This window comes from Netta rufina (assembly GCF_964035555.1).
Source record: "Netta rufina genome assembly, chromosome: 23".
NCBI classification, from domain to species: Eukaryota; Metazoa; Chordata; class Aves; order Anseriformes; family Anatidae; genus Netta; species Netta rufina.
Genome location: NC_140147.1, coordinates 4,012,165 through 4,037,218, shown reverse-complemented (window position 1 = coordinate 4,037,218; position 25,054 = coordinate 4,012,165). Strand labels below are relative to the sequence as shown.

The 25,054-nt window shown below is 68.5% G+C and overlaps 3 protein-coding genes across 5 annotated transcripts; 2 read left to right on the top strand and 1 right to left on the bottom strand.

Annotated features, from left to right (window-relative positions):
* Positions 1-145: 145 nt before the first annotated feature.
* CD164L2 (CD164 molecule like 2) lies at positions 146-5,462 on the top strand (the record flags this gene model as incomplete). Of its 3 annotated transcripts, none has more annotated exons than XM_084300624.1 (6): positions 146-390; positions 1,980-2,084; positions 2,515-2,592; positions 2,708-2,773; positions 3,284-3,449; positions 4,975-5,462. In XM_084300624.1, exons 1-6 carry the CDS (start codon positions 294-296, stop codon positions 4,979-4,981), a joined length of 519 nt encoding a protein of 172 aa, XP_084156750.1. In that variant the 5' UTR covers positions 146-293. The 3 variants fall into 3 exon arrangements, with proteins under 3 accessions (XP_084156750.1, XP_084156748.1, XP_084156749.1); XM_084300622.1 differs by having other exon boundaries at positions 2,705-2,773; XM_084300623.1 differs by lacking the exon at positions 4,975-5,462 and having other exon boundaries at positions 2,705-2,773; positions 3,284-3,453.
* Positions 5,463-7,796: 2,334 nt separating this feature from the next.
* Positions 7,797-17,445, top strand: MAP3K6 (mitogen-activated protein kinase kinase kinase 6). The gene is made up of 28 exons (XM_084300476.1): positions 7,797-8,539; positions 9,059-9,198; positions 9,816-9,839; positions 10,162-10,349; positions 10,549-10,717; positions 10,900-11,006; positions 11,115-11,285; positions 11,573-11,685; positions 11,777-11,936; positions 12,023-12,173; positions 12,267-12,374; positions 12,458-12,507; positions 12,599-12,694; positions 12,963-13,047; positions 13,141-13,274; positions 13,363-13,490; positions 13,584-13,720; positions 13,908-14,013; positions 14,155-14,312; positions 14,415-14,595; positions 14,678-14,828; positions 15,024-15,189; positions 15,281-15,466; positions 16,217-16,322; positions 16,446-16,653; positions 16,736-16,979; positions 17,071-17,147; positions 17,237-17,445. Exons 1-28 carry the CDS (start codon positions 8,269-8,271, stop codon positions 17,334-17,336), a joined length of 3,915 nt encoding a protein of 1,304 aa, XP_084156602.1. The 5' UTR covers positions 7,797-8,268; the 3' UTR covers positions 17,337-17,445.
* Positions 17,446-17,523: 78 nt separating this feature from the next.
* Positions 17,524-21,104, bottom strand: SYTL1 (synaptotagmin like 1; the record flags this gene model as incomplete). The annotated part of the gene is made up of 14 exons (XM_084300594.1): positions 17,524-17,747; positions 17,831-18,036; positions 18,118-18,217; positions 18,307-18,385; positions 18,460-18,621; positions 18,717-18,819; positions 18,908-19,074; positions 19,167-19,274; positions 19,704-19,801; positions 19,937-20,033; positions 20,208-20,241; positions 20,338-20,443; positions 20,528-20,673; positions 20,977-21,104. 14 exons carry the CDS (start codon positions 21,102-21,104, stop codon positions 17,608-17,610), a joined length of 1,674 nt encoding a protein of 557 aa, XP_084156720.1. The 3' UTR covers positions 17,524-17,607.
* Positions 21,105-25,054: the final 3,950 nt, after the last annotated feature.

Genomic DNA, 25,054 nt, shown 5'->3' with positions numbered 1-25,054 from the left:
GGGGGGGGCACAGCCGTGGCTTTCCCACGGGCAGGCGGGGGCAGCCTGGGGGCTGGGCCCCCCCCTGCAAGGGCCGGGCCCCCCGGGGCGGGGCGGGGCGAGGCGAGGCCGCCCCCTGCCCGCCCCCGCCGCCGGGGCCGCCTCCCGCGGGCGCGCATGTGCCCGCGGCACGGCTCCGCACCGCTCTCCCGGGAGCTCCGCAGCTGGCACCTCCCGCCGTGCCGGGCCGTGCCGAGCCGTGCCGGGCCGTGCCGAGCCGTGCCGAGCCGTGCCGAGCCGTGCCGGGCCGTGCCATGGCCCCGCCGTGCGCCGGGGCGCTGCGCTGCGCGCTCCTTTGCGCGTTCCTTTGCGCGCTGCTGTGCGCGCAGGGCCCCGCTGCCACCCGCGCAGGTAGGGACCGGCCCCGCGGGGAGGGGTGCTGGGGGGGGGAGAGGTGGTTTAGGGGCAAGCACAACTCCGGGGTGATGTTTAATGAGGGTTCCCCCTACGAGCCAGGACCCCTCCCGGACCCCCTGCCCCGCAGCCCGGCCCGTGGCACTCCTGGGACCCCGCTGGCACCGGTTTGGGGCCGGGACCCTCAGGGTGTGAGGGGTGTGGGGGTGTCCGTGTGCGGGGCGCAGCATCCAGGCCCCTCTCCAAAAGAAGTTGGGGTTGGAGCACGAAGCCCTCGTCCTCCCGGCCCAGGTGCCTGCAACCCCAGACATGGGTTATGGGAACCCCAAAGGGGAAGGATGGGAACCCCGGGCTCAAATTATGGGAACCCCAGAATTTCTGCTGCTCCCCTTCTCCCGTCCTCCCACTTCTTATAGGAACGGGAGCCTCACGGGACACCGGGACGGGGCGACCTCAGCCAGCCCCGCTGCCCCCCTCCCCAATTTCCCTCCCCACACCTGCCGGCAGGAGCGGGAGCCGACATTGTTGGGCTCAAACGTCTGTTCCTGTGCCTGCCGCGATAAAAATAACTGAAATTACAAACCTGCCTGAAACGCTGCGAACAAAGTCCTACTTTCCCATTGGTTCCCTGCGGGTCTCCGAGCCCCGCAGGGAGGGGACCGGCGCCATGCCCACCACGCCGTAGCCATGGCAATGGGTCCGCAGCATCTGACTTCCAGCCTCGTGCCACCCGGTGCCCCCTTTGTTTTTTGCTGTGGGGGGCACAGAGAGGGAAGAAAGAGGCCTCTCAGTTCAGTCAAGAGGAGTTTGAGCAGCCAGGCCTGGCCTGGGCAGCCTGCAGGACCCTAAAAGCCTGCAGGACCCTAAAAACAGACCCCAAAGGGAGTTGGTGTGGCTGGGTGCCCCCCTGCAAACCACTGCCCATGGGGATGGGGCAGCAAAGCCTGGCACGAGGCTGACCCAGGAGGCCACCAGCACCCTTTTTTCCCCCCAAAAAAAGTCTGCAAACGGGTTCTCCCCTGGGAAAAACAGCTCCCGGCCCCTTCCCGGGATGGTGCAAGCGCGGTGGCGGACGTGGGATGCGAGAGCTGGGTACAGGGAGGGCCCGGCCGCGGCTCCCCGGAGTCCGCTGCAGCCTCCCTCGCTGACAGTCATCACGTTAAATTAATGATGAGCGCGTGTGGGGGAAGAGCTGGTGGCGGAGCAGCACCGCGAACGCCCAAGTGACTCACAGAGCCTGAGCGATGGGGAGCGGGGGGCACCAGGGGGGGTGGGGGGTGGGCAATCAGGGCATGGAGGTGCTGAGCGTGCAAGGTGGGGAGCAACCAGGCTGGTACTGCTGCCTCGTGGCTTTTAAACCTCCCCAAAAATGTCCCGGGACAGGATGGGCTTGTGCTGTGCCGTGGTTGCAGGCACAACACGGTTGTGGGCACGACGTGGTGGTGGGGTGGGGGGTGTCACCTCTCTGGGGGGCTGCAGCCCACCGGGATGGGGCTGGTGATCCTTGGAGCAGTGGGACGGGGACGGGCAGGTCCCTGCAGGACGGGTGCTGGCCTTCACCCCGCTCTTCCCCCTGGTTTTTGCAGGAGAATGCGGCGAGCTGCGATCCTGCCAGACATGCACCGCCGGCACCGCCTCGCCCAACGGCTCCGCCTGCGTCTGGGTGGGCTGCGGGGCACCCCAGGAGCCAGGTGAGGGGGGCTCAGCCTTGGGGGGGAGAGCACCAGGCATCCCACAACCCCAGGTGCCCGCAGCCAGCCCTTACCCCGCGCCTCCAGACCAACACCAGGTGGCTGCGCTCTCCTATGGACCTGTCAAATCCAGCTCAGCACCCTTGGGTGCGTGGCCCCGGCTGCTTTCCCCAGTCCAGGTCCACCTCGCCTGGCCCAGCACGGCTCCATCCTCCAGCTTTAAAGCCTGTAGGGTTTTGGTGCCCCCAGCTCCCAGCCACGATGGGTTTGGGGCAGCTCTGGGAGCCCTCCATGCGTCCGGGGTGCGGGTGCCGCAGGGCGATGCGTGCCCAGGGCAGGACCCAACGGGGTGGGGGCGGCGCAGCGGGTGGGGGCGCAGCGGGTGGTCCCGGGGTCCCGTTGGGAAACTTCTGCTCCCTTTATCCCGCAGAGACCTGGAGCTGCGTGCAGAGAGGGGCAGCAACACGGGGGACGTGCGTGCTCTACAACACCACCACCCTGTGCCCAGGTAACCCCACACCCCCAAAAAAGCCCAGCCTTCGGGCTGGGGGGGGCGTGAAATCCCGGGAGGCGACGTCCTTCGGCACCTCGTCTTCCCCCTTTTTCTCTGTCGCCTCCAGCAGCGCTGAAATCCCCCACCAAAGAGCCCCCACAGCCCCCTAGCAAGGAGCCGGTGACGCATTCGCCACGTGAGTGGGGTTGGGGCTGGGGGGCCGGGGGGGGGGGACAATGATGGGATGGGACCGGCCTCTTCCCTCTGCGTCCCCTGGGGAGGGCTGAGCGCTGCCCCCCTCTTGGGGTTCCACTGAAGGAGGTTACACCGTGGCTGTGCCCACGGGGTGCCAGCCCTGTCCCCGTGGTCACAGCTCAGTCCCTGTCCCCCCTTTTTTTCCCCTTTTTTCCTTGCCGGGGGGGGCACGGGGAGGACAGCAGCAGGTGAAGGGGCTGGGAGCGGAGGAGCCTCTTCCAGGAAACGGGATCTGGAGGGCACGGGGCTCGCTGCGGCCGTAACCGGAGCCGCTGCCCTCTGAATTATTGATGCCAGCGGGCTGCTCCGGCACGGGAGGGGGCCGAGGGGGGGGCACATCCCTGCCTTTCCTCCTTTGGACCCCCCAAATCCCCCCTCTGTCCTTGCTGGGGATGGCTCGGGGGGACGCAGGGGTACCCAAACGCCCCCCCCTTGTTCCCCTTGCCCCCAGGGACCAGCACCACCAGCGCCCCGCTGACCGGCAGCCCCGAATTTCACCCCCCCGGATTTGACACGGCCAGCTTCATCGGCGGCATCGTGCTGGTGCTGAGCGTCCAGGCCGTCGTCTTCTTCATCATCAAGTTCATCAAGTCGAAGGACAGCACCTACCAAACGCTGTAAGGCTCCCGAGCACCCCCCCCCTCATAGCTCTGTGCTCCCCGGGGGGGGTGTCACACCGCCACGTGCCTGGGCTGAGCCCCCCCCCAGAAGCCATAAATCGGGGTGGCCCCGGGTCCCGTCTCGCCGTGTCCCGTCTCGCCGCTGAGTGTTGTCTCCCGTGGCTGTTTGTCCGTCCCTTCTTTATTTGGGGGGGGTTGGGGGGGCAGTTTTGGGGTTGGGGGGGGGGTGGCACGGAGGATTAAACCCGTCTCCTTGTCGGTGTCCTGCCTCCTGTCTGTGCGCTGCTGCCTGGCCCCATCCCGCCTCCGACCCCATAGGGAACACGGGGCGCCCCGAATCCACCCCATAAGGCTGAGCCAAGGGGGGGCCATGCTCTTTTTCCCCCCCCCTCGCCCCTTTCTCCTGCCCACCCACCGTGGTGCTGAGCCCCTCGGGGGGGCTTCTAACGTGGGGGGGGCCGTGCCCCATCTCTCTTTCCTTGCACGCTGCCAGAGAGGACAACCAGTAGGTGCTGGGTGCTGGGTGGGGGCCGCCCCCCGCGCCCCCACGGCTTCACCCATCCCTCCCCCCTCCTTTTTTTGGGGGGGGGGGGCAAAGGGCTCCTTTCGTCTTTCCTGGCCTGCATGAGGGGGGGCTTCTCCGCTGGTGTGCTGTGCTCCTGGGGGTGCTGCCCCGGGGCGGGGTGGGGGGGTGACCCCAACCCCGGTCACCTCCGTCCCCATGGAGGTTGGGTGCAGCCCCCGGTCCCCGTGAGCCTCTCTTTGGGATGGGAGCTGTGGTCCTGCTTCGAGAGCACCCAGTAGTGTGCGCCCCCCCCGTCCCATGGGTGCCCCCCCTATCCAACGGGTGCGCCCCCCTTGTCCCATGGGTGCCCCCCCTGCCCCCACTGTCCCCTAACCCACCCCTCAGGGCTGGTTTTGGGGTCCCCTTTTCCTCCTGGCTCCATCACCCCAGTGCCTTCACAGCCTGCGGGGTCCCAACCCCGTGCACGGTGTCCCCAATGTCCCCCCCCCGGTGCCCCCAGCCCCTCTCCGTGCCCCCTGGAGGAGCAGGGCCAGGCCCTTGCTGTGTGCTTTTGCTGTGCCTCTGTGTTGTTGCCGGGGATGGGGGGGAGGAACACGTTGTGGGGGGGTCCCTGTGTCCCCCACCCCTGCCCTCTGTGTGTTGTTTTGGGGAGGGGGGGGTGCGTGCTGTGTGCTGTGGGGTGAGACTTGTAGCTCCGGCTGCCCCCATTAAACTCTGCGAGGTGGTGTCTGTGTGTCCAGCCCCTGTGTCGTGTCCTGGGGGGGTCCTGGGGGGGGGTCACGGAGCCTTTTGGGGGGGGGGCATGGCTTCAAAAACCCCGTGCCCCCCATCCCTTCCCTGCAGCAGCCCCCATCCGCCTGGGTGCGGGACCACCCCGTGCCGGGTGGGTGCCGTGGGGTGGCTTCTGGGGCACCCCCTGCTTTGGGGGGGGGCCGTGTGTGTGTCCCCCCCCCAGACCCTTTTTTTCTACGTGCCCTTCTCTGTCCGCTGCCCTAGGATCTGAGGCCGGGGCCGTGCTCTCCTCGTCCCCCCGGGGAGGCAGAGAAGAGGCCGGCGCTGCCACATCCCCGGGACCCTCCTGCCTGGCCCCCCCCCGCACCACAACTATGCAAAGCTGGCCTCTCTGCCCCCGGGGGGGGGGCTGCAGGACCCCCCCCTCTGTGTCCTGCATGTAGGGGGGCCGGGGCTGGGATGTGCCACCCAAGCCTGCCCCGTGTCCCCGGTGTGGCTGGGGACGTTTTGGGGGTGTTGGTGGCTGCGGTTGTGTCCCCCCCCCAATGGGGTGCTGGGGTGGGGGGGGCCCTCCAGCTGCAGCCCAGCCTTTGGGGCCCCCCCCAGGCTTACCAGGAAGCTGGGCAGTGGGAGGACACTTGGCCACAGTCACGGGGGGGGGCCGAGTGCCACCCCAAGCCCCCCACCCCGCACCGGGCAGAGCCTGGGCTGGCGCAGGGGGGGACGAGACCCAATAAAGGATTTTCCTCCTATTTTTGGTGTCTGTGTCGTGGTTACCCCCCCACACACACCCCACCCGATCAGCGGTGCCCTCTCCGGGGGGGGGGACACCCCTCCTGGCCCTGGGGAGGCTGCAGGGGTTGGGGGGGGGGAGGATTTGGGGAAGCGCTGGGCCCCCAGCCCCAGCAGAGCGCGGCAATGGGGAGGGGGCACCTGTGTGGCCGCATCCAGCCCCCCCAAAACCCCCTGCCCCAAATTTGGGGACAAGGAGCCGCGTTTCCATCCCGCAGAGGCCGGGTGGCTGCAGCCTCCTGAGCCCCAAGCTCTGCCTGTCCCCAAAGCACGCTGTGCCCCGTGTCCCCAAGTGCCCGACGTCCCCGCTCCTCCCTTTTGCCCACGGCTGGGACAGAGATGGCTGCGCAATGCCCGGCTGTCTGTCTGTCTGTCTGTCCGTCCGTCTGTCTGTCCGTCTGTCTGTCTGTCTGCACGGTGGTTTGGCTGGCCGGGCAGCCCTTTGGCCGTGCCGTGGTTTGGCTGCCAGCACAAGGGTTTGGTGGCCCGGCCGGTGGCACCGCGGGGCCACTGGTCCCCTGTGCCTGTGCCCCTGCTCTGGGTCCCCAACAGGAGTTGGGGACCTCCTGTACCCGGGGCTGTCCAGTTGCGGACGTGATGGGGACGTGATGGGGACACAACTGGGGGGGACACGATAGGAGACACGGTGTGGGGGGGTGATGGGGATGCAGGGGGGATGTGGGGACACAACGGGGAAATGATGGGGATGTGATGGGAGACGTGATGGGAAAACAATGGGGACATGATGGGGACAAGATGTGGGGGATATATGATCGGACACAATGGGGACATGATGGGCACGGAATGGGGACACAATTAGGGCACAACGGGGACACGATGGTGTCAGGGGTGCAATAAGGACCCAATGGGGACACGGGGGGACTCCCCAGCTCCTTCCCCCCCCGGGAACCACACAGCTTCCCTCCGGCCCCACCCCGGCACTCATTGCACCAGCAGCACGGGAGGGGGAAGGAACCGGCCCCCACCCCCCCCCCGGGGCTCTGCAGCTTCCCCTTTTCCACCGTGCCCGTTTTGCAACCGGTGCCCATCGGAGGAGGGGGGGCAGCAGCGGGGGGGGGGCAGCTCCGGGTGCTCCGGGGGGTTCACCCACCCCATCCCCATCCCCATCCCCATCCCCATCCCCATCCCCATCCCCTCCCCTCCCACCCCACGCCCCGGGGCCGGGCGCGGTTCCCGTGGCCGCCGTTGAGTCAGGGCCGGGCCGGGCGGGGGCGGGGGCGGCTCCCGGTGCCCGGGGCGGGGCGGCTCGGGACGGGGCCCGGGGCGCGGGGCGGAGCGGAGCCGGTGCGGGACAGCGAGGAGCGGAGCTGGACGGGGAGGAAGGGCCGGGGGGTAAGGGACGGCCCCCTACGGGACACCCCGGTTAGGGACACCCCCGATAGGGTTACCCCGGTTAGGGACACCCAGGTAGGGGCATCCCCATAGGGTCACCCCGGTTAGGGTCACCCTCGTAGGGGCACCCCCGGTAGGGTCACCTCCATAGGGTCACCCCGCTTAGGGTCACCCCGCTTAGGGTCACCCTCGTAAGGGTCACCCTTGTAGGGGCACCCCCAGTTAATTACACCCTGCTAGGGTCACCCCCGGTAGGGGCACCCCCATAGGGGCACCCCGGTTAGGGTCACCCTGGTTAGGGTCACCCCGGTAAGGGACCCCCAGGTAAGGGGCCCCCCGGTTAGGGTCACCCCCATAGGGGTACCCCCGGTTAGTTACACCCCTGTAGGGTCTCCCCTTTGCTCGGTGCCGGTTTCCCCAGTGCCGGGTGCGCGTGTTCCCGGTGCAAGGCACGGGATTTCCCAGTAGGGTGTGGGGTGGCGGGGTGCGGGACGGCCCGGAGGGGAGCGGGGCAGCTCGGTGCAGGGTGCGGGACGGCTTGGGGTGGGGTGGGGGGTCCCGGGAGGGTGCGGGCTGACCCGGTGTGGGGTGCAGGCTGTCCCAGTAGGGTGCAGGACAGCTCGGTGCAGGGTGAGGGCTCCCCAGTAGGGTGCGGGACGGCCTGGTGCAGGGTGCAGGCTGTCCCAGTAGGGTGCAGGCTGTCCCAGTAGGGAACAGGGAAGCTCGGTGCAGAGTGTAGGACATGCTGGTGCAGGGTGCCGGCTGTCCCAGTAAGGACTGGGGCAGCTCAATGCAGGGTGCCGGCTGTCCCAGTGCACAGCACACGCTGTCCCAGTAGGGAACAGGGAAACTGGGCGCACAGTGTCCTGGTGCAGTGTGCAGGGCAGCCCAGTAGGGTGCAGGGCGGCCCAGTAGGGTGCCGGAAAACCCGGTGCAGGGCGCACAGTATCCCAGTAAGGAAGGGACAGCCCAGTGCAGGGTTCACGCTATCCCAGTAAGGAAAGGCCAGCCCAGTGGAGGGTGTACACTATCCCAGTAAGGATCAGGACAGCCCAGTGCAGCGTGCACACTATCCCAGTAAGGATCAGGCCAGCCCAGTGCAGTGCACACCCTATCCCAGTAAGGATCAGAACAGCCCAGTGCCAGGTTCACACTATCCCAGTAAAGAAAGGCCAGCCCAGTGCAGGGTGCACACTATCCCAGTAAGGATCAGGACAGCCCGGTGCAGGGCGCACACCATCCCAGTAAAGACCTGGACAGCCCAGTGCAACGCACACACCATCCCAGTAAGAAAAGACCACCCCAGTGTTGGGTTCACACCATCCCAGTAAGAAAAGACCACCCCAGTGCACATCACTCGCTACCCCAGTGCCCACCAGGCCCCCCCAAAGTCCTGCCCCCGTTGTCCCAGCCATGGAAGCCCCGGGTCCCCCCCCAGCCCCGGCTGCCGGCAGCTGCTGGCAGGACCCTCTGGCGGTGGCGGGCACGGCGGGCCGCCCGGTGTGCGGGGGGCGGCGGCGGGCGCTGCGCGTGGTGTGCGTGCTGAGCCGCGAGCCCCCCGCCTGCCCCGCGCTGCGCCCCCTGCGCGACGCCTGCCGCGAGCTGCGGGCGCGCCTGCACACCCTGCCCTTCGACACCCTGGTGCTGGGAGACACCGGCACGCTGGAGCGCTTCTACAACGCCGGTGAGGATGCCGCCCCGCTCGGTTTTTTCAGCCCCATCCCTCTCGTCCTGCGTCTCCGGGAGCATCCCGCCCACCTCGGGAAGTTTTGGGGCTGAGTGATTTTATTTAGTTAGTTTTTGCGTCCCTGCGGCTCCCGGCACAGCTGCTGTTGCTGGCCGCTGGCTCAGCTCTTGGCTTTTCTGCCTCCCTCCCCTGCGTTTCCCCGGCCGGCTGGGAATTTGCCCAGATGTCCCCCTCTCGCAGCACGTGGGGCATCTGAAAAGGCGTTTTTGGGTTTGCCCAGGGCTCAGCCCTGAGGTGCCCCCCCTGAGGGGCTCCCCCCGTGCTCCCCAGGCTCGGGCTGAGCCACGCGAGCACCGGGGGCTCTCCAGGGCTGGTGGCTCTGCTGGCTGCCCGTGCCTCGGTTTCCCCAGCGCTGCTGTCACCCTGGAGAGGCGGCTGGGTCCCCGCTGAGGGATCTGCAGGTTTGGGGTCCCCATCACCCCACTGTCCCCTCTGTCCCCTCTGTCCGTCCTGCAGACGTGGCCGTGGTGGAGCTGAGCGACGCCGTCTGCCAGCCCTCGCTCTTCTACCACCTGGGCGTGCGGGAGAGCTTCAACATGCCCCACAACGTGCTGCTGTGCTGCCACAGCGCCCTGCCCGGCCTCCAGGCCCTGCAGGTGAGCGGGGACGGCCCCGGTGGCTGCGGGTCCAGGCTGAAAACGGGCCAGGGGTTTGGGCACCCGTGCCCCCAGGAGGTGAAGCTCCATCCATCCCCTTCCCGAACCCGGCTGAGTCCCCAGGGTCACGGCCAGCTCTGGCAGAGGTTTCCCTGTGCCCAAAAGGGATGAGGAGGGGGTGATCGGGGACCCCCAGGGTGTCCCAGAGCAGGATCCCGTCCCGATCCTGCTGGGAACCCCGGGAAAGGCGCCTGCCCTGGGAAAAAAACCAGTTCCTCAGAAGCGAGTGGGGACGGTGGGGAGGTTCCTCATCGCTCGGAAAAAATGCAGGCGGGAGCACATCCAAATTGTCCCCAAATGTCACCCTGACCCCGGGGAGCCCCAGCACACCCCGTTCGGAGCCCCCTTTCCGCACAGTGGGGCGGGAGGAGAAGCCCCCTGCCCTGGGGGGGGGTCTGCAGGGGGTCGGGGGCACCCTGTGTCCCTCGTGTCCCTCGCCACGGCTGGCTGCTTGCCAGGTGACGCTGGGCCCTGAGCCTGAAATCAGCTGATTTCTTCTGCGCTGGAGCTCATTAAGCTCTCCCCTCCCTCTCCTCCCTCCCTCTCTCTCCCCCCAGGAGGACATCTGCCAGAAGAACTCGGTACGGTTTTCCCCCGGCCTTGCTGCTGCCGCAGTGTCTGGGGGGGTTTCGAGCCCCTCCCCGGTGGCCTCAGCGGGTGGGCGCTGCGCAGGGGGAGCGAGGTGTGCCCCTAAATGCGAGTTACGGGGTGCACTGCCTCGCTCAGAGCGAGCACAGGGAACGGCAGCGTGGGGGAGCGCAGCTGGATTTGGGGAGCGTTCATCCTGGAGCGTAATGATGGCTGTGATAACACGGGCTGCGTGGATGGGGCTGGGCGGCAAATTTGGGGAGAGGGGGCTGATTCGGGCCCGGCACGGCCCCTCACCCCTTCTCCCCCTCCCAGGACCTCTGCGGCACCTACACCTTCATCCCCTACACCGTGACTGCCCAGAACAAGGTGGTGTGCTGCGACGCCGGGGCCATGAAGTGCCTGGCCGAGCTCTTCCAGCCCAGCTTCGGCACCGAGCCCTTCTTCACCCCGCTGACGGCACGGCTCGTCAGGCTGCTGGAGGGGGTCCCCACCAACTCCTGGTACGGCCGCGGCCCCCCCGGGGATGTCCCGGCCCCCTCCTTTCAGCCCCGATGCCCGCGTGGGCTGGCGGCGCTTGGAGGGGAATTGCCACCACCCCGATCCCCATCAGGGGCAAACCCTCCTGGCTGGCTGCGTGTGCCGGGGTGGTGCTCAGCCCCGTGTCTGTGTCCTCCCACCCCAAAAAAAAAAACCCCGCAGTGGCTATTTTCGGGAGACCATCCGGCGCGACATCCGCCGGGCGCGGGAGATGTTCCGGGGCGAGCAGCTGAGCCGGGAGCTGGCCCGCATCCAGCAGCGCCTGGACAGCGTGGAGCTGCTCAGCCTGGACATCATCGTCAACCTCCTCCTCTCCTACCGCGACGTGCAGGTGGGGATTTAGGGCTTGGGGGGGTCCCGGGATGGCATTGACACCCCTGGGAGCACGCTCTGCAGCCTCCCCTTGCTTGTCGGAGCTGGCAAACCCCCAAAATTCGGCTGTTTGGGGCGAGCATCACCCTTGGCGCCCCCCTGGAGCCCACCAGCTCAGCCCCAACGCCGTCCCCCCTCCAGGATTACGACTCCATCATCTCGCTGGTGGAGACCCTGCGGGCCCTGCCGACGTGTGACGTGGCCGAGCAGCCCAACGTGCGCTTCCACTACGCCTTCGCCCTCAGCCGGTGAGTGCCAGCAGGGGGGTGGCACGCGGCCCGGTGTCCCCACGGGGCAGGGGACCTTGGGACCGTGTTCTTGGGGCCGATCGCCCAGCGCCATCCCCGTGTCCGCAGGCGCAACCGCGCCGGGGACCGTGCGCGGGCTCTGTCGGTGCTGCTGCCCGCGGTGGAGCGCGGGGACGGGGCTGCCCCCGACCTCCTCTGCTTGTGTGGCCGCATCTACAAGGACACCTTCATCAGCTCCAGCTTCACCGACACCAGGGCGAGGGACCGAGCCTTGTACTGGTGAGGCTGGGAACACGGCTGGGGACAGGGCTGGGGACGGGGCCATCGGCGTGCCCTTTGGGGTCTGCAGGGTGCTCTGGCAGCGCAGCCCCCACCCTTTAAATCCCCCCAGCCACAATTTAAGGGCCGTGATGCCAACCCCAGCAGGGCTTTTATTTTTCCTCCCCTTGCGAATTTTCTTGGCCAGCCCCACATGGGACCGGTCCCATGTCACCGGGGCTGGATGGGGGGGGTGGGGGCGCAGTGGCCGTGCTGTCCCCAGGGGCTGAGCCCTTCCCTGTGCCCAGGTACAGCAAAGCCTTCGAGGTGGAGCCCAGCCTCCACGCGGGCATCAACGCCGCCGTCCTCCTCGTGGCCGCCGGGCACCAGTTCGACAGCTCCGTGCGGCTGCAGCAGATCGGTGCGTGCCCTCCCCCGGGGGGGCTGGGGACGGGGTCCCCCTCGGGGCCGTTGCCATCGGGGGTCCCTGACGGGTGGCTCTCCGCACCCAGGCGTGAAGCTGAGCTGCCTGCAGGGCCGCAAGGGCAGCCTGGAGGAGCTGCGGCACTACTGGGACGTGGGCTTCTGCCTGGGGGCTGGCATCTTGGCCAACGACCTGGGCAAAGTCATCCAGGCCTCCGAGAAGCTCTACAAGCTCAACGCGCCCAGCTGGTGAGCGGCACGCCGAGCCCTCACCCTCCTGGGGTGGGCTGGCTCTCCGTTTTGGGGGTCTGCTGGGACATCCCCGTGCCCCGCAGGTACCTGGTGTCGGTCATGGAGACCTTCCTGCTCTACAAACACTTCCAGAAGAGCCCCCCGGTGCCGTCGGCGCGGCAGGAGCTGGCTGATTTCTGGCTGGCCTTCCTCCTCGCCGCGTGCCAGCCCTTCGTCCCCGCGCCGCGCTGCCCGGTGAGATGCGCCTCCGGGGGACCCCCCTATGGGGGTGGCTGTCCCCAAGGGACGGGCGGGGGGACACGGGGTGACGCCTGCTCCGTGCCTCAGGTCCTCGTCCTGGAGCTCGGCAAGGTGCTGTGGCCGGCCCGGCTGGCGGTGCGCAGCGCCACGGAGGAGCACGCCGTGACGCTCGCCCTCGTGCACCCCTTGGAGGAGGTAGGGCTGGGATTTGGGGTTGGGGGGCTCGAAGGGGGTCCTGACAGCCCCATCTCCCCTTCCTCTTCTTCTCCTCCCCGCAGAAAGCGGTGTCCAGATGGAGTTTCGCGGCCACAGACATCCGGGGGGTGAGGTGAGCACATCCCCAGTCCTCCAAATTTGGGGGCCGCATCCTGACCCCGCTGCTGATGGAGCCTTGTGGGGGGGGGTCCTTTACCCTCCAGCATCTGCAAGTGCGACGAGCGGGGCTGCTTCCTCTACGTGGTGCACGCCGAGGAGGATTTCCAGCTCTATTTCCCCTCCCAGCAGCACTGCCAGTGGTGAGCAGGGGGGGCGCAGGGACCCCGTGGTGCTGGGGGGGTTTGGGGGATCCCAAACACCCCCTGGGGGATGCATGGGAGGACACAATTTCCCCCCAAATTTACCTTAATTTGTGGTGGAATGGGTGTGCTGGGGGGGGAAAGGGACGAACCAGGGTGGCAAAACCCTTGTGCCATTGGGGAGAGGGGAAAGGGGGCATGAGGGGGTCGGTGTCCACGTCCCCAGCATCTTTGGGGGGGCTCAGGACCGTCCCCTCTCTGCGGGCAGGTTCTGCGAGCGGGTCCAATCCTTCCTCGCCGAGCAGGCGGCGGGTGGCGAGGAGCTGCCCAGCCCCACGCAGCCCATCCTGGAGGTGAGACGGGGTTGGGGGGGGACACAGGGGGGTGGCACGGGGTGTGTGGGGGGGTGACACGGCCGTCACCTCGCCCCCTCTCTCTCCCAGCAGTACAGCTACGAGTACTCGGAGACGGGCGAGCGGGTGGTGCTGGGCAGGGGCACCTACGGGGTGGTCTACGCCGGGCGCTGCCTCAGCACCCAAGTGCGCATCGCCATCAAGGAGATCCCCGAACGGGACAGCCGGTGGGTGCCCCGGCACCCTGCTGGGGCTGGAGGGGACACCCTTGGGACCCCTGTCACCCCGCTGTGTCCCCCCCCTCTCCCCGGGCAGGTTCTCGCAGCCCTTGCACGAGGAGATCGCCTTGCACAAGCGCCTGCGGCACAGGAACATCGTGCGCTACCTGGGCTCCGTCAGCCAGGGCGGCTTCATCAAGATCTTCATGGAGGAGGTGCCCGGAGGTGGGCATCGACCCTGGGGGGGCATCCACAGGGGGGGGTCCGGGTGTCGGGGAGGGCCCCACGGCCTCAGCATGGGTGCCGTGCCCTCCCCAGGGAGCCTCTCGTCCCTGCTGTGCTCCAAGTGGGGTCCCCTGAAGGACAACGAGCCCACCATCGTCTTCTACACCCGCCAGATCCTGGATGGGCTCAGCTACCTCCACGACAACCACATCGTGCACCGAGACATCAAGGTGAGGGGCTGGGGGCTTCACCCCTGCCTCACCCCCATCGCCAGGGGTCCCTCTGTGCCCAAACACCCGGGGGGACGCCCGGTGGCCCTGGCTGTTTGAGGTTTTTTTGTGGATTTTATTTATTTTGGGGTGGTTTTATTTACTTTGGGGTGGTTTTATGTATTCTGGGGGGTTCTTCCCACACCAGGGAGACAACGTGCTCATCAACACCTACAGCGGGGTGCTGAAGATCTCCGACTTTGGCACCTCCAAGAGGCTGGCGGGCATCAGCCCCAGCGCTGAGACCTTCACGGGTAGGGGTTGGGGGCCGGGACCCCCCCGTTGGGGTGTCGGGGAGATGTCGGGGTCTCACACCCAGCAATGGGGAAATTGCCCCGGAGGGGTTTGGGTGGGGGGATCCGGGCTCCTTTCCTCCCTCCCCGCCTTCTCCCCAGGCACCCTGCAGTACATGGCCCCCGAAATCATCGACCAGGGGCCGTGGGGTTACGGGAAGCCGGCGGATATCTGGTCCCTGGGCTGCACCATCATCGAGATGGCCACGGGCAAGCCCCCCTTCTACGAGCTGGGCAGCCCCCAGGCGGCGATGTTCAAGGTACCCACGGCTTGGCCATGGCGCGGGGGGGTCCCCACCTCCAAAACGCCCCCAGCCAGGGCGGCCGGTCCCTCTGCAGCCCCGTCTGGACCTCTCCTGCAGGTGGGCATGTTCAAGATGCACCCGGAGGTGCCCGAGTCCATGTCGGACAAGGCCAAGACTTTCATCCTTCGCTGCTTCGAGGCCGACCCGGCCAAGCGGGCCACGGCGGCCGCGTTGCTGCAGGACCCGTTCCTGGCCAGCGCCAGGCGTGCCCGGGGCCAGGGGGTGCCTGCAGCAGGGGGTGAGCTTTTGGGGGGGGTCCTGGGGGGCTCCTGGCCAGAGCTGCCCACCGACCTGCTCCGTTTCCATCCTCTTTTTGGCAGATTCCCCCCGCCTGGAGCGCCGGGATGGGGACGCGGAGGGCACCGATGGCAGCAGGGGACGTTCCTCGTCCAGGCAGGGGGGCGCAGAGGGGGGCACTGGGGGCAGCCCCCTGCTCCCACACTGCCCCAGTGAGGCAGCCCCCCGCTGCAGGTACTCGGGGTTAGGGCATCCCGGGCACCAGGAGGGTGGAGAGACCCCGGGGAGGGGGCTGGATTTCTGCCTCCCGTTGGGTTCTCCCCCAGTTAACCCAGTTGGAAGAGCGGGGTGGCTCCTGGTCACCTTCAGGGCACTGGGAACATCGATTTGGGACACGGGGGGGGTTGATCTCACACCGCCCCTCGCCAGCTCTCCCCAGGGCTCGGCCGGCTCCGACCACAGCCTGCGCTCGTCCTCGCCGGAGGAGAGCAGCGACCGCTTCGTGCTGCGGCAGGACAGCAAGCGCCGCGCCACGCTGCTGCGCATCCTCGCCGACGAGGCGCCCGGCATCGCGGCCGCCTTGCAGGAGAGCCAGGTGGGGGCACGACGGGGGGCACCGAGCGGCTGCCGGGGGCACTGGCGTGGAAGGAGCAGCACCCCCAAAGATCCTTTTTTTACCCATCCAGGGTGCGTCGGGGACACGGCTGGGCTCGGAGCACGTCGCCCTGCTGCTGGGCTGCCTGCGGAGCTACATCCAGCGCCCCGCGCGGCACCAGCTGCGCCGCGAGCTCCTGGCGCTGCAGGAGCGGCTGCGGGAGGACGGGCTCAGCCTGCCCCACCTGCGGGGTCCCCTCCTCGGATTCCAGGCGGTGGTGAGTGCATCGGGTACGGCGTGGGGCCGGCACCGCTCCGGCACGGCGGTGGTGTGGGGGCGGTGATGGTTTGGGGTTGGCGATGGTTTGGGGTCAGCGATGGTTTGGTGGCAGTGATGGTTTGGGGTCGGCAATGGTTTGGGGTCAGCGATGGTTTGGTGGCAGTGGTGGTTTGGGGTCGGCAATGGTTTGGGGATGGTTTGGGGTCGGCGATGGTTTGGGGTTGGCGATGATTTGGGGTCAGTGATGGTTTGGGGTCGGCTGTGGTTTGGTGGCAGTGATGGTTTGGGGTCAGTGATGGGTTGGGGTTGGCGATGGTTTGGTGGCGGTGATGGTTTGGGGGCGGCAATGGTTTGGGGGTGGCAATGGTTTGGCTTTGGTGATGGTTTGAGGTCGGTGATGATTTGGGGTCAGCCATGGTTGGGGGTCGACAATGATTTGGGATCATTGATGGTTTGGGGTCAACGATGGTTTGGGGTTGGTGATGGTTTGGGGTCAGTGATGATTTGGGGTCAGCAATGGTTTGGGGTTGGTGATGGTTTGGGGTCAGCGATGGTTTGGGGTTGGCAATGGTTTGGGTTCAGTGATGATTTGGGGTCAGCAATGGTTTGGGGGTGGTGATGCTTTGGTGCCAGTGATGCTTTGGTGCTGGTGATGCTCCGGCATGGTGACCCTTTGGTGTCAGTGACCCTTTGGTGTCGGTGACCCTTTGGTGTCGCCGCGGCTCTGTCCCGGCTCTGCCCCTTGCAGGTGAGGCAGGCGCTGCGCCGGCACCACGTCAAACCCCACTGGATGTTTGCGCTGGACGACGCCATCAGCCAGGCGGTGCAGGCGGCTCTCACCGTGCTCGTGAGAGGTGGGTGGCACCCGGGGGTGGCCAGGACTCGGGGTCAGGGTGTCACCGCTATGGCTCAGTGGGTGGCAGCCCCTCGGGAGGGGGTCATTGCCCCCCTCTCTGTGCCCACCTTCTGCCCCCCAGACCTAGGAATGACGGCCAGCGGGCTGCAGGAGGCTGGTGACAAGGACACAGGTGACAAGGACGACCCCACGCCGCCCAGGCTCTCCGTCCCCAGCAGCCAGACCCCGTGGGACGGCACCAATTCGGGGCTCAGCACCGGCCCCAGCCCCGGGGAGGGGGGCTCAGCACTGGTGGCACAGCTCTGCCGCCTGCGCACGGAGACGGACAGGTAGGGCTTGGCACGTCGCTGTGCCCCCCCGGTGCCACCCCGTGTCCCCAGGAGCCGGTCTGTGTCCCCGCTCTCCCCCCAGGTTGCTCCGGGAGCTGGCTGAGAAGGAGCAGGAATGGCAGCAGCTGGTGCAGCGGGCACTTCGCTCCGGGATCGGGGACGCCACGGTCCCCAGCCACCCCCAGCACCGTGGTGAGCACGGCGAGGCCACCGTGGGGCAGAGTCCCTTGTCCCCGTCCCCAGAGCCTGTCCCCTGTGGCCAGGCCGACCCCCTCCTCCTCGAGTGGCTGCAGCAGCACGGCACGGACGCCACCACCACGGCCACGGTGAGGCTGTGGGGCCCCGTGGGGCTGTGCCCCATGGGCGGTGTGGGGCAGGGCCACCGGGGCGATGCCACTTGGCCACCATCTCCCACAGCTCCTGTCCCACGGCTTCAGCCTGCGGGACCTGCTGGGCAGCGCCACCCGCGACGACCTCTTCTACACGGGCATCAGGTACCCCCGGGGGTGGTGGCACTGCAGGGGGGGACACGGCTCGTCCCCGGTGTCCCCCCTGCCAGCCCCGTGTCCCCCTCCCCGGGCAGGCGCGGGCCGGCGTACCGCCTGTGGGCAGCCATCCTGGAGCAGCGCCGTGCGCTTGGCAAGGGGGGAGCGGAGCCATCCCCGACCCCAGGGACATCATGAGGTGGCTCTGGGGACACCGCCACCACCTCGCCGCCTCCTGTGCCACCACGGGGAGCGGCAGGAAGGACAATTTGGGGACGTCCAGCATGGAGGAGGCAGGCTGCAGCGCTCGGAGCAATAAACACCCACCAGCCGTGCCGTCCGCTGCCGCTTCATTGCAGCCAAAAGTGCAGGGAGAGGGGGGGGGCGCAGACCCCAGCCCCTACGCGGGGTTCGCTGGGGAGCTCAGTCCTGTCCCCCCGCCGCCAAAACTGTCCCCGGGGGGTGGGAGCTATGCACGGGGGACGAGGTTGGTCCTCAGGGGCAGCAGCGCTTCCACCCAGCAGCCGGGCTGCTGCAGCAGGCGGCCCCACACCGCGCGCTCCTCCGGCGTCGAGTCCATCCAGCCCACGGGCAGCCCGTAGCTGCTCCCTGCGGAGACACAACCACCGTCACCCCCTCTTAACCAACCCACCCCAGCACCTTGGGGTGCCCAGGGCTCCCCACAGCCTCACCGGTGCCCAGGCTGAGGCGCACGCCGCCCAGCTGCCGCTTGGAGAAAGCCTCGTGGTGCCAGAGGGTGAACTCGGCGCACGCCTCGGCCAGGTCCTTGGGCTGGAAGCCGTCGTACACCATGGTGTGGTTGAAGAGGGGGCTGAGGCTGCGCTTCACCACCCGCGTCTTCTGCCGGCTCGCCTTGCTGTCGTCGGGCAGCACGTAGCTGCGGGGAGCGGGGTGAGCGAGCCTGGCCCCGTATCCCCAAGAGGGGGGTTCCTTTTACGCCCCCCCTTTTTTCTCTTACCACTGCACGAAGGCGTCCACGGTGCTGCCCTGCAGCGGGACCAGGCCCTGCGCGTCCTTCACCCAGATGTGCAGCTCGCCCGTGGGGGGCAGCCCCGCACCTAGGGGTCAGAGGGGGGGGTCAGGGTCGCCCCATCCCCATGTCCCCATCCCCACGTCCTGTCCCGTTCCCCTCGGTGTCAGCGCTCACCTTCGGAGCCGGCGGGGATGAATTTCAGCGCCAGGTTGAGGTTGCCTCGGCTGGAGAGACCGTCCGGGGCGAAGGGCGTCTGGGGTGGGGAGGGAGGAGGGTTATGGGGGGCTGTAGGGGGGGATTTGGGGTTCGGGGCAATGCGGGGCTCACCCGGGGCTGCAGGGTGAACCACTCGGGGCGCGTGTTGGCCCAGTCCCAGGCGCCCAGCGCGATCTCCACCTCGCCCAGGAAGAGATTCCTGCCCAGGCTGTCGTGGTGCCACACCGACAGGTTCAGCGTCCGGCCCTGCAGGTCCCTCTTCTCCAGCTTGTACTGGTGAGGATGGGAGGGGGGCACAGCAGGGTGAGGGTGCGAGGTCTGCAGGACCCCCCCCCCAGAACCCCAACCCCCGGAGAGATCCGAAAAACCTTGAGGGTCTCGTTGAAGATGGGGTCCAAGCTCCGCTTCCGCACCGTGGTCTTGCGCTTGCTGCGGTTGGACTTGTCGGGGAGCAGGTAGGTCTTGATGTACCTGCAGCCCGAAAAACGAGCTGTGAAAGGGCTGTGGGGGGGGCATAAAGGGATCTGGAGCCCCCTCCCCAAGTAGCCCCCTCACTCACGGGTCCGACCGCTGCTTCTTGGCCTCGGCCAGCTCTCGGCAGCGCACCACGTGGACCTGCAGCTCCTGCGTGGCCGGCTCGTAGCGCAGCGAGAACTGGACGCAGCCCCGCACGGGCACCCTGCCCAGCTCCCCGTCGCTGTACAGGCTCATCAGGCTGCCGCTCAGCTGCGGGGTGGGGGGCACGGGGTCAGGTCCCGGGGGCACAAAGCACCGAGCCCCCCCCCCCAAGCCCTTCCCCAGCGCCCCCCACCCCGTACCGTGGAGGAGCTGAGGCTGGACACGGAGGAGCTGGCGGTCAGCAGGCTGCTGGGGGGCACGTGGCCGTTCTGTGGGGACGCACGGCCCGGTGGGGGGGTCCCCGGCTCCTGGAGAGGTAAAACAAAAGGGTCCTGAGCCTTTAGGGAGGTGGTGACCCCCAAAAAAAACCTCAGACCCAGTGCGGGGACCTGGGGCACCCAGCTCCCAGCAAGCGCCCAGTGCTTGGGCACAGCTCAGTGCTGGGGGAACCCAGTGAAGTGCTGGTTTCTGCTCCCCATACAGCCCCCCCCAGCCTCACACAGACTCCCCCAACCCCATAACCACCCCCCCAGCCCCATAACCCCCCCCCAGCACCATACAGCCCCACCAGCCCTATACAGCCCCTCCCAGCAGCCCCATATAGCCCCCCAGCCCTATACACCTCCCCCAGCCCCATACACCTCCCCCAGCCCAATACAGCCCCCCCCCCCAAGCCCCATACACCCCCCCCAGCCCCATACAGCCCCCCCTAGCCCCATACAGTCCCCCCAGCCCACCTGCCCAGCCCCAGGGCTGCTGCGGGCAGGATCGGGCTCCTCCTCCTCATCTTCCTCCACGGTGGCCGTGCCGAAGGGGTTCCCGTCCACTCTGTCACCTGCAAGGACACAGTGTGTGTGGGGGGGGTGATCCCTTTCCCCCCACCCCAGCAGCACCAAAGCTGTGCCCCACAAGGCCAATTGGCAGCGTGGGGGGGCCCCAATCCCCCTGCGCCCCCCCCCCCCCACGTTACCTGGGGGTCCCTGCCCATCCTGCTCCCTCTCTGGGACCTCCTCCTGCGGTGTCGGTGTCCCTGGTGTCCCCTCCGGTGCCGGGGCTGTAGGGCCAGGCTGTTTGGTGGCACGTTGGGGACAGGGTGAGACAGGGCACAGCGGCACCCTCCTGTCCCCTCGGGGTCACCAGGACAGGCTGGGGGGGGGGGGTCAGGCCATGCCCCGTGCCCCGTGCCCCGTCCTTTGGGCTCGTCCCCAGCCCCTCAGCGGGGCGTCGGGTCGGGCACCCACCTGGGGCTCTGCCTGGGCTCCGTCCTCAGAGGGGCTGCGAGGAGAAGCACCAATTCACTTTTCTTGCCATGACAGCAAGCCCTGGAGCACCCATGGGTGCTGGCCCCCCCCCCCTCACACCCTCTCTCACCTCTCCTCTGTCACCCCCAGCTCCTCGTCCTCCTTCTCCTCCACCAGCGGCTCGCTGATCGCCTCCAGCTCGCCCAAGCTGGGGCCACGCTCCGGGTCCCCAGCTCCTTGGGGACAGGAGGGGGGGGCTCAGAGGGCCGTGGCTGTGCCCCCCCCATTATCCTTCCCCCCTAAACCCCCTCCCTGCCTACCCCGTGGCCGCCTCCTGCGGCGGATGGAGGCACGGACGAGGTCGGAGCCCAGGTGGTGCCGGTGGCGCTGGGCGCGCACGTCGCAGAACCAGTCCCCGGTGAGGGTCCGCAGCCGGGCCGGGTCCGACACCGACTTGCGCAGCTTGCTGGTGGCATTGGCCAAAAAAAAACATCCCCCCGGTCACCCCCAAGTGCCAGCAGGGTCCCCGTGCCACCCGTGCCACCCGTGCCACCGTCCTCTGCCCCGTTAACCACCCCAAGTAGCCATGGGGCCACCACGGCGAGGGCACCAGCACCCATCTCCCACGGGGTTTAGGTCCCCGATGCCCTCATCACCCACTGGGGGGGCTTCACCCTGCCATGGGGAAGGGACCGTGCTGTCCCCAAGGATGTCTCACCCTTGGTGAGGTCCCCATGGGCGCCACTAGGAGGGATTTGGGGGGGCTCACCTGATGCGCCCCTCCTCGCGCCGTCGGAGCTGCGAGTCCCGGCGCAGCACCTCGGCGATGGCACGCCGCTCGTCCTCCGTCAGGAAGCTCAGGTCCAGCAGCGCCTCGGCGCCCAGCTCCAGCGCCATGGGTGCCGGGAGCACCCCGGGGTGCGGGGTCAGGCTGGGGGGGGGCGGCGGGCAGGGCTCAGCATGCCGGGGGGGGCTCAGCGGGGCCGGGCGAGGGGCTGCGGGGTGGCGGTGGGGTGGGCAGCGCGCAGCATCCTGACCCTCTGCGGGGAGATGGGGTGGTAGCATGGCACGCAGGGGCCCTCATGGCACGGAGCGTGGCCCCCCCACCCTAAATAACTTCAGGGGAAGCAGGGGGGGGGCAGCAAAGGGTGGGGGGGGCTCTCATCAGCAGCGGGGAGCCGCAGGGAAGAGTTGCTGCTCCTCCTGCTGCGGCCCCGTGCCAGGGCCAGCCCCTGTTTGCCAAGGGCGTTCGCTCGGGGCCGGCTTCTTCCCTTCCCTGCTCCCAGCAGGGCCCCACAGCCGGGCTCCCGTGGCGCTCAGCGGGTCCAGGGCACGGGGACGGGTGGCACGGGGGGGCTCGGGAAGCCAGCACCCCCCTCGGGTCCGTCCCAGGCAGGCTGAGAACGCGCCCAGCTCATCACACAGTTGCCTCACCGCCCTCCTTCCTGGCCCGGCGTTGGGAAAGCGCTGCCCGGCACGGGAAATTGCAGCAATGGTGGGGCAGGATCAGCCCCCCCCACCCCAAAAATCCCCACCCCAGGGCCCCATCGGGACGCGAGCACCGGCACGGCCGCACCCAGCGGGCACCCCAGGGGTTCCAGCCCTGTCCCCAGCCCCACGGGTGGCCCTGGTCACCGTGTCCCAGCCCCACAAGTGGCCCTGCCACCCCGGGGGGGGCTCCCTGGTGTCCCCCAGCAGGGCCAGGCGCTGGGGAGCCCAGGCCAGGACCCAGCAGGGTGGTGCTGAGCGCCCCGGTGCCGGCGAGGAACCAGGTGCCGGCCACCACCACCACCCCGGGGACCTTCCACAGCTCACACCGGGCACCGTGACGGCACCGGGGACCCACAGCACCACCGGGACCCCCCCGCAACACCCCCATCCCCACCCTGTCCCAAAGGGGGGGCGCAAAACCCACCGGCAGCCTGCGCAGAGCCGAAGCCACCCGGTGCCCCCTCGGTGCCACCGAGCGGTGCCGGGGACGAGGGGCTGGCACCGGGACGGGGCGATGCTGGGGCCCGTCGCTGCCTCCCCCCCCAAACCCGTATCCTGTTTACATGGGCCCAGCCCGCGGGGGTGTCCTTGTCCCCCCCCCCGCCCCCTCCGGAACACAGCAGCACCCAAAATGTCACCGAGGGCTGGCCCACGCGCGCTTGCGGTTTCCTTGCCCCTCACAGACACCCGGGCGGGGGGGGGAAAGCGCAGGAGGGGGGCAACAGGAAAAAAAAAAGCCAGCCCCACACCCACCGGTGTGCAAGGAACCCCCCCACCCCCAGACACAGACACAGGGGAGACCAGTTAAACCAGTCAAACCTCCCCAGTAAGCCGCAAGATGGGGGTGCGCAGCCCCCGTTCCCCTTCGCAAGCCCCGGTGCATGGGGTGCATGCAAAGTGCCCCCTCCCAAAATGCAGCCGAGCCCCCCCCCCGGGCTGGCAGCCCCCTCCTGGCACCCCCCCAGCCCCCCCACCTGCACCCGGGGCCCCGCAGCCCATCACCGTGGCCTCGGGGCCCATCCAGCTCAACCCACACCTGCAGGGCTCCCAGCGGAGCAGGCAAAAAAAACACCCAAAAATGGGGGCTCCTGGGGCCCCCCCAAGACGAAGAGCGAAATTCGGAGGCTGCAGCCCCCCCCGTGAGAGCAGCCAGACCCCAAATCCTACCCCCAGCCCCCATTTCCCGTGCTGTGGGGCCAGTAACGGGGTCACCCCCGCGGCCGCCCTTACCTGCCCAGGGGATTTTGTGGGGCCATGGGCCCCCGGCCGTGGTTCGTGGCCCCCCCACCCCGAGCCCCCACGGGGACCCTCGTCTCCAGGGGTGCCCCCCGCGCCCCACTGGGTGCTGGAGGCCCTAAAGCTGAGTCAACCGCAGGCGAGAGCAAGGCGCCTCCTCGCCTCGGCGGCACGAAAGCAGGGACTGGAGCCAGCAGCACCCGCCGGACGGGACTGGGCTGCACTGGGTTGAACTGGGCTGAACTGGGAGGCGTCAGGAAGCCGGGGAGAAAGGGAGAGCCCGAAAGGAAAGGGGGCAGCAGCGGTGCTGGGGTGGGTTGGAGGGGATGGGATGGGGCAGGAGGAGCCGTTCCCAGCCGGGGGGGGAGAATGGGGAAGGATGCGCCCCCCCCCCAGGGAGCCTTACCTGGCCCCACCTTGAGCTGAACTGGGAGGAACTGGGGGGACTGGTGTGAGATCCTCCCTCCCCGCAGTGCCCTGCAGCACCCCAAAACGCAGCGTGGGGCAGTTTGGGGGTCCCGGGGGGGGGCTGCAGACCCCCCCCCAAATCCCATAGGGCTCCCCCACCCCATGGGCACCCCCAGCCTCCAGCCCCCCTTGGCACACCTTCAAGGCTCGGGGGGGGGTCTCCCACCTTGGGGGGGGGGTCTCCCCTTCAGGACAACCCCCCCCCCCGTGCTCAGCCCCGCGCAGGATCAGGCCGGGCGCATCGGGCGGTGCCGAGCTTATTTTTAGCGAGGTTTCGGAGGAAATGGGGCTGCAGCGAGGGCCCTGCCTGTCCGTGTCCGTCTGCCTGTGCCCGTCTGTGTCTGTCTGTCTGTCCGCTGTCCTCCTCTCGTGGGGTGTTTGGGGCAGACCTCGAGGCTGGGCACCCTCCCCGTGTCCCTGCGTCCCCCCCTCGTTGCGCAGGGGATGCTCCGAAACCACCGCGGGTCCCTGCTGCCACCGAGCCCCCTGCGCGCAGCCCCCCCAGCACCAAACCCCCCCAGGGGGGTGCTGAGGCTGCCCTAGAAAAGGACAGGGCAGGATTTGGGGTGCTGATCCTGGTGTGGGGGTGACCAGGGGTGACAAATTTGCTGGCTCTCGCTGTAGCCTCCCCCCGCAGCGTGCCCGGGGGCTGGTGACACCCGGCCACCCCCGGGGGACAATTTTCTTTGCACCACCCGCAGGATTGAACCCATTCCCCACCCAAAGCCCTTCCCAAGGGACCCGCACCCACGCGGGGTTTTGCCCCGATGTCCCCACGGTCACTCGTGGAGGGGCTGGGGGGGGGCACCCAGCTCAGGAGCAGCTCCTTTGGGTGCTGGGTGCTGGGTGCTGGGTGCTGGCAGCAGCCCCGCGGGCACCCAGAACAGGCTCGGCCTCATTTCTGCTCCCACCCACGTGCCCAGCCCCGGACCCGTTCCTCGGGTGCGCCAGGCACGGGTGAGCCCGGGGGGGGGAAACTGAGGCAGGGGGCAGGGGGCAGAGCCGGTGGGTTTGGGGCTCCTTACGTGTGGAGGGCAGGGGGCAGCACCCCACGGGACCCCCGGCCTCAGGAGGGGGGAAATCGGGGTGTCAGAGGCAGCTGTGGGGGCTGAACGCTGTGGGGAGCGCAGCAGGATGTGGCCCCCCCCCCCAGGGACGGAGTTGGGGACGCAGGGACGGAGCCGAGCACCCCAGAGCTGGGGGATTTTGATGCAGTTTTATTTTTTTTACCCATGCAGGGATGTCGCAGAGGTCCCACCCTCGGCTCCAGCTGGGGACAACAAGCGGGGGGGGACCCTGCGCTGCGCCTGCTCCCCCCTTGCTGAGGAACAAAACAGATGGGGGGGGACTGAGCATGACAGGGAAGCCCTAAGGGGGGGTAACCTGGCCCTAAGGGCAGCCCAGGCCCCGCTGCTGGCATTTGGGAAGCTCCAAAGACGCAAACGCTGAAGTGCTGCTTGAGATCAGACCTCGGGGGGGGGGGTCCTGTGATGTGCCCCCCCTGTCCAGCCAGCTGCAGCCAAGTGACCCCACTCCAAGGGCGGCCCCGTGCCCCCATCCCCATAGGGACATTCTTGGGGGGACATCGTGGGCAGTGGGGGCTGCCGGGACCCTGAGAGCGCCCTGACCCCCCCCTCAGTGCCAGCATCACG

Excerpts from the sequence above, each read along its gene's own strand:
- MAP3K6 (XM_084300476.1), top strand. The coding sequence starts at position 8,269 with ATGGAAGCCCCGGGTCCCCCCCCAGCCCCGGCTGCCGGCAGCTGCTGG. Across the intron at positions 13,721-13,907 it reads TCGTGCACCGAGACATCAAG|GGAGACAACGTGCTCATCAA; the intron begins GTGAGGGGCTGG and ends TTCCCACACCAG. Across the intron at positions 16,980-17,070 it reads ACGCCACCACCACGGCCACG|CTCCTGTCCCACGGCTTCAG; the intron begins GTGAGGCTGTGG and ends CATCTCCCACAG.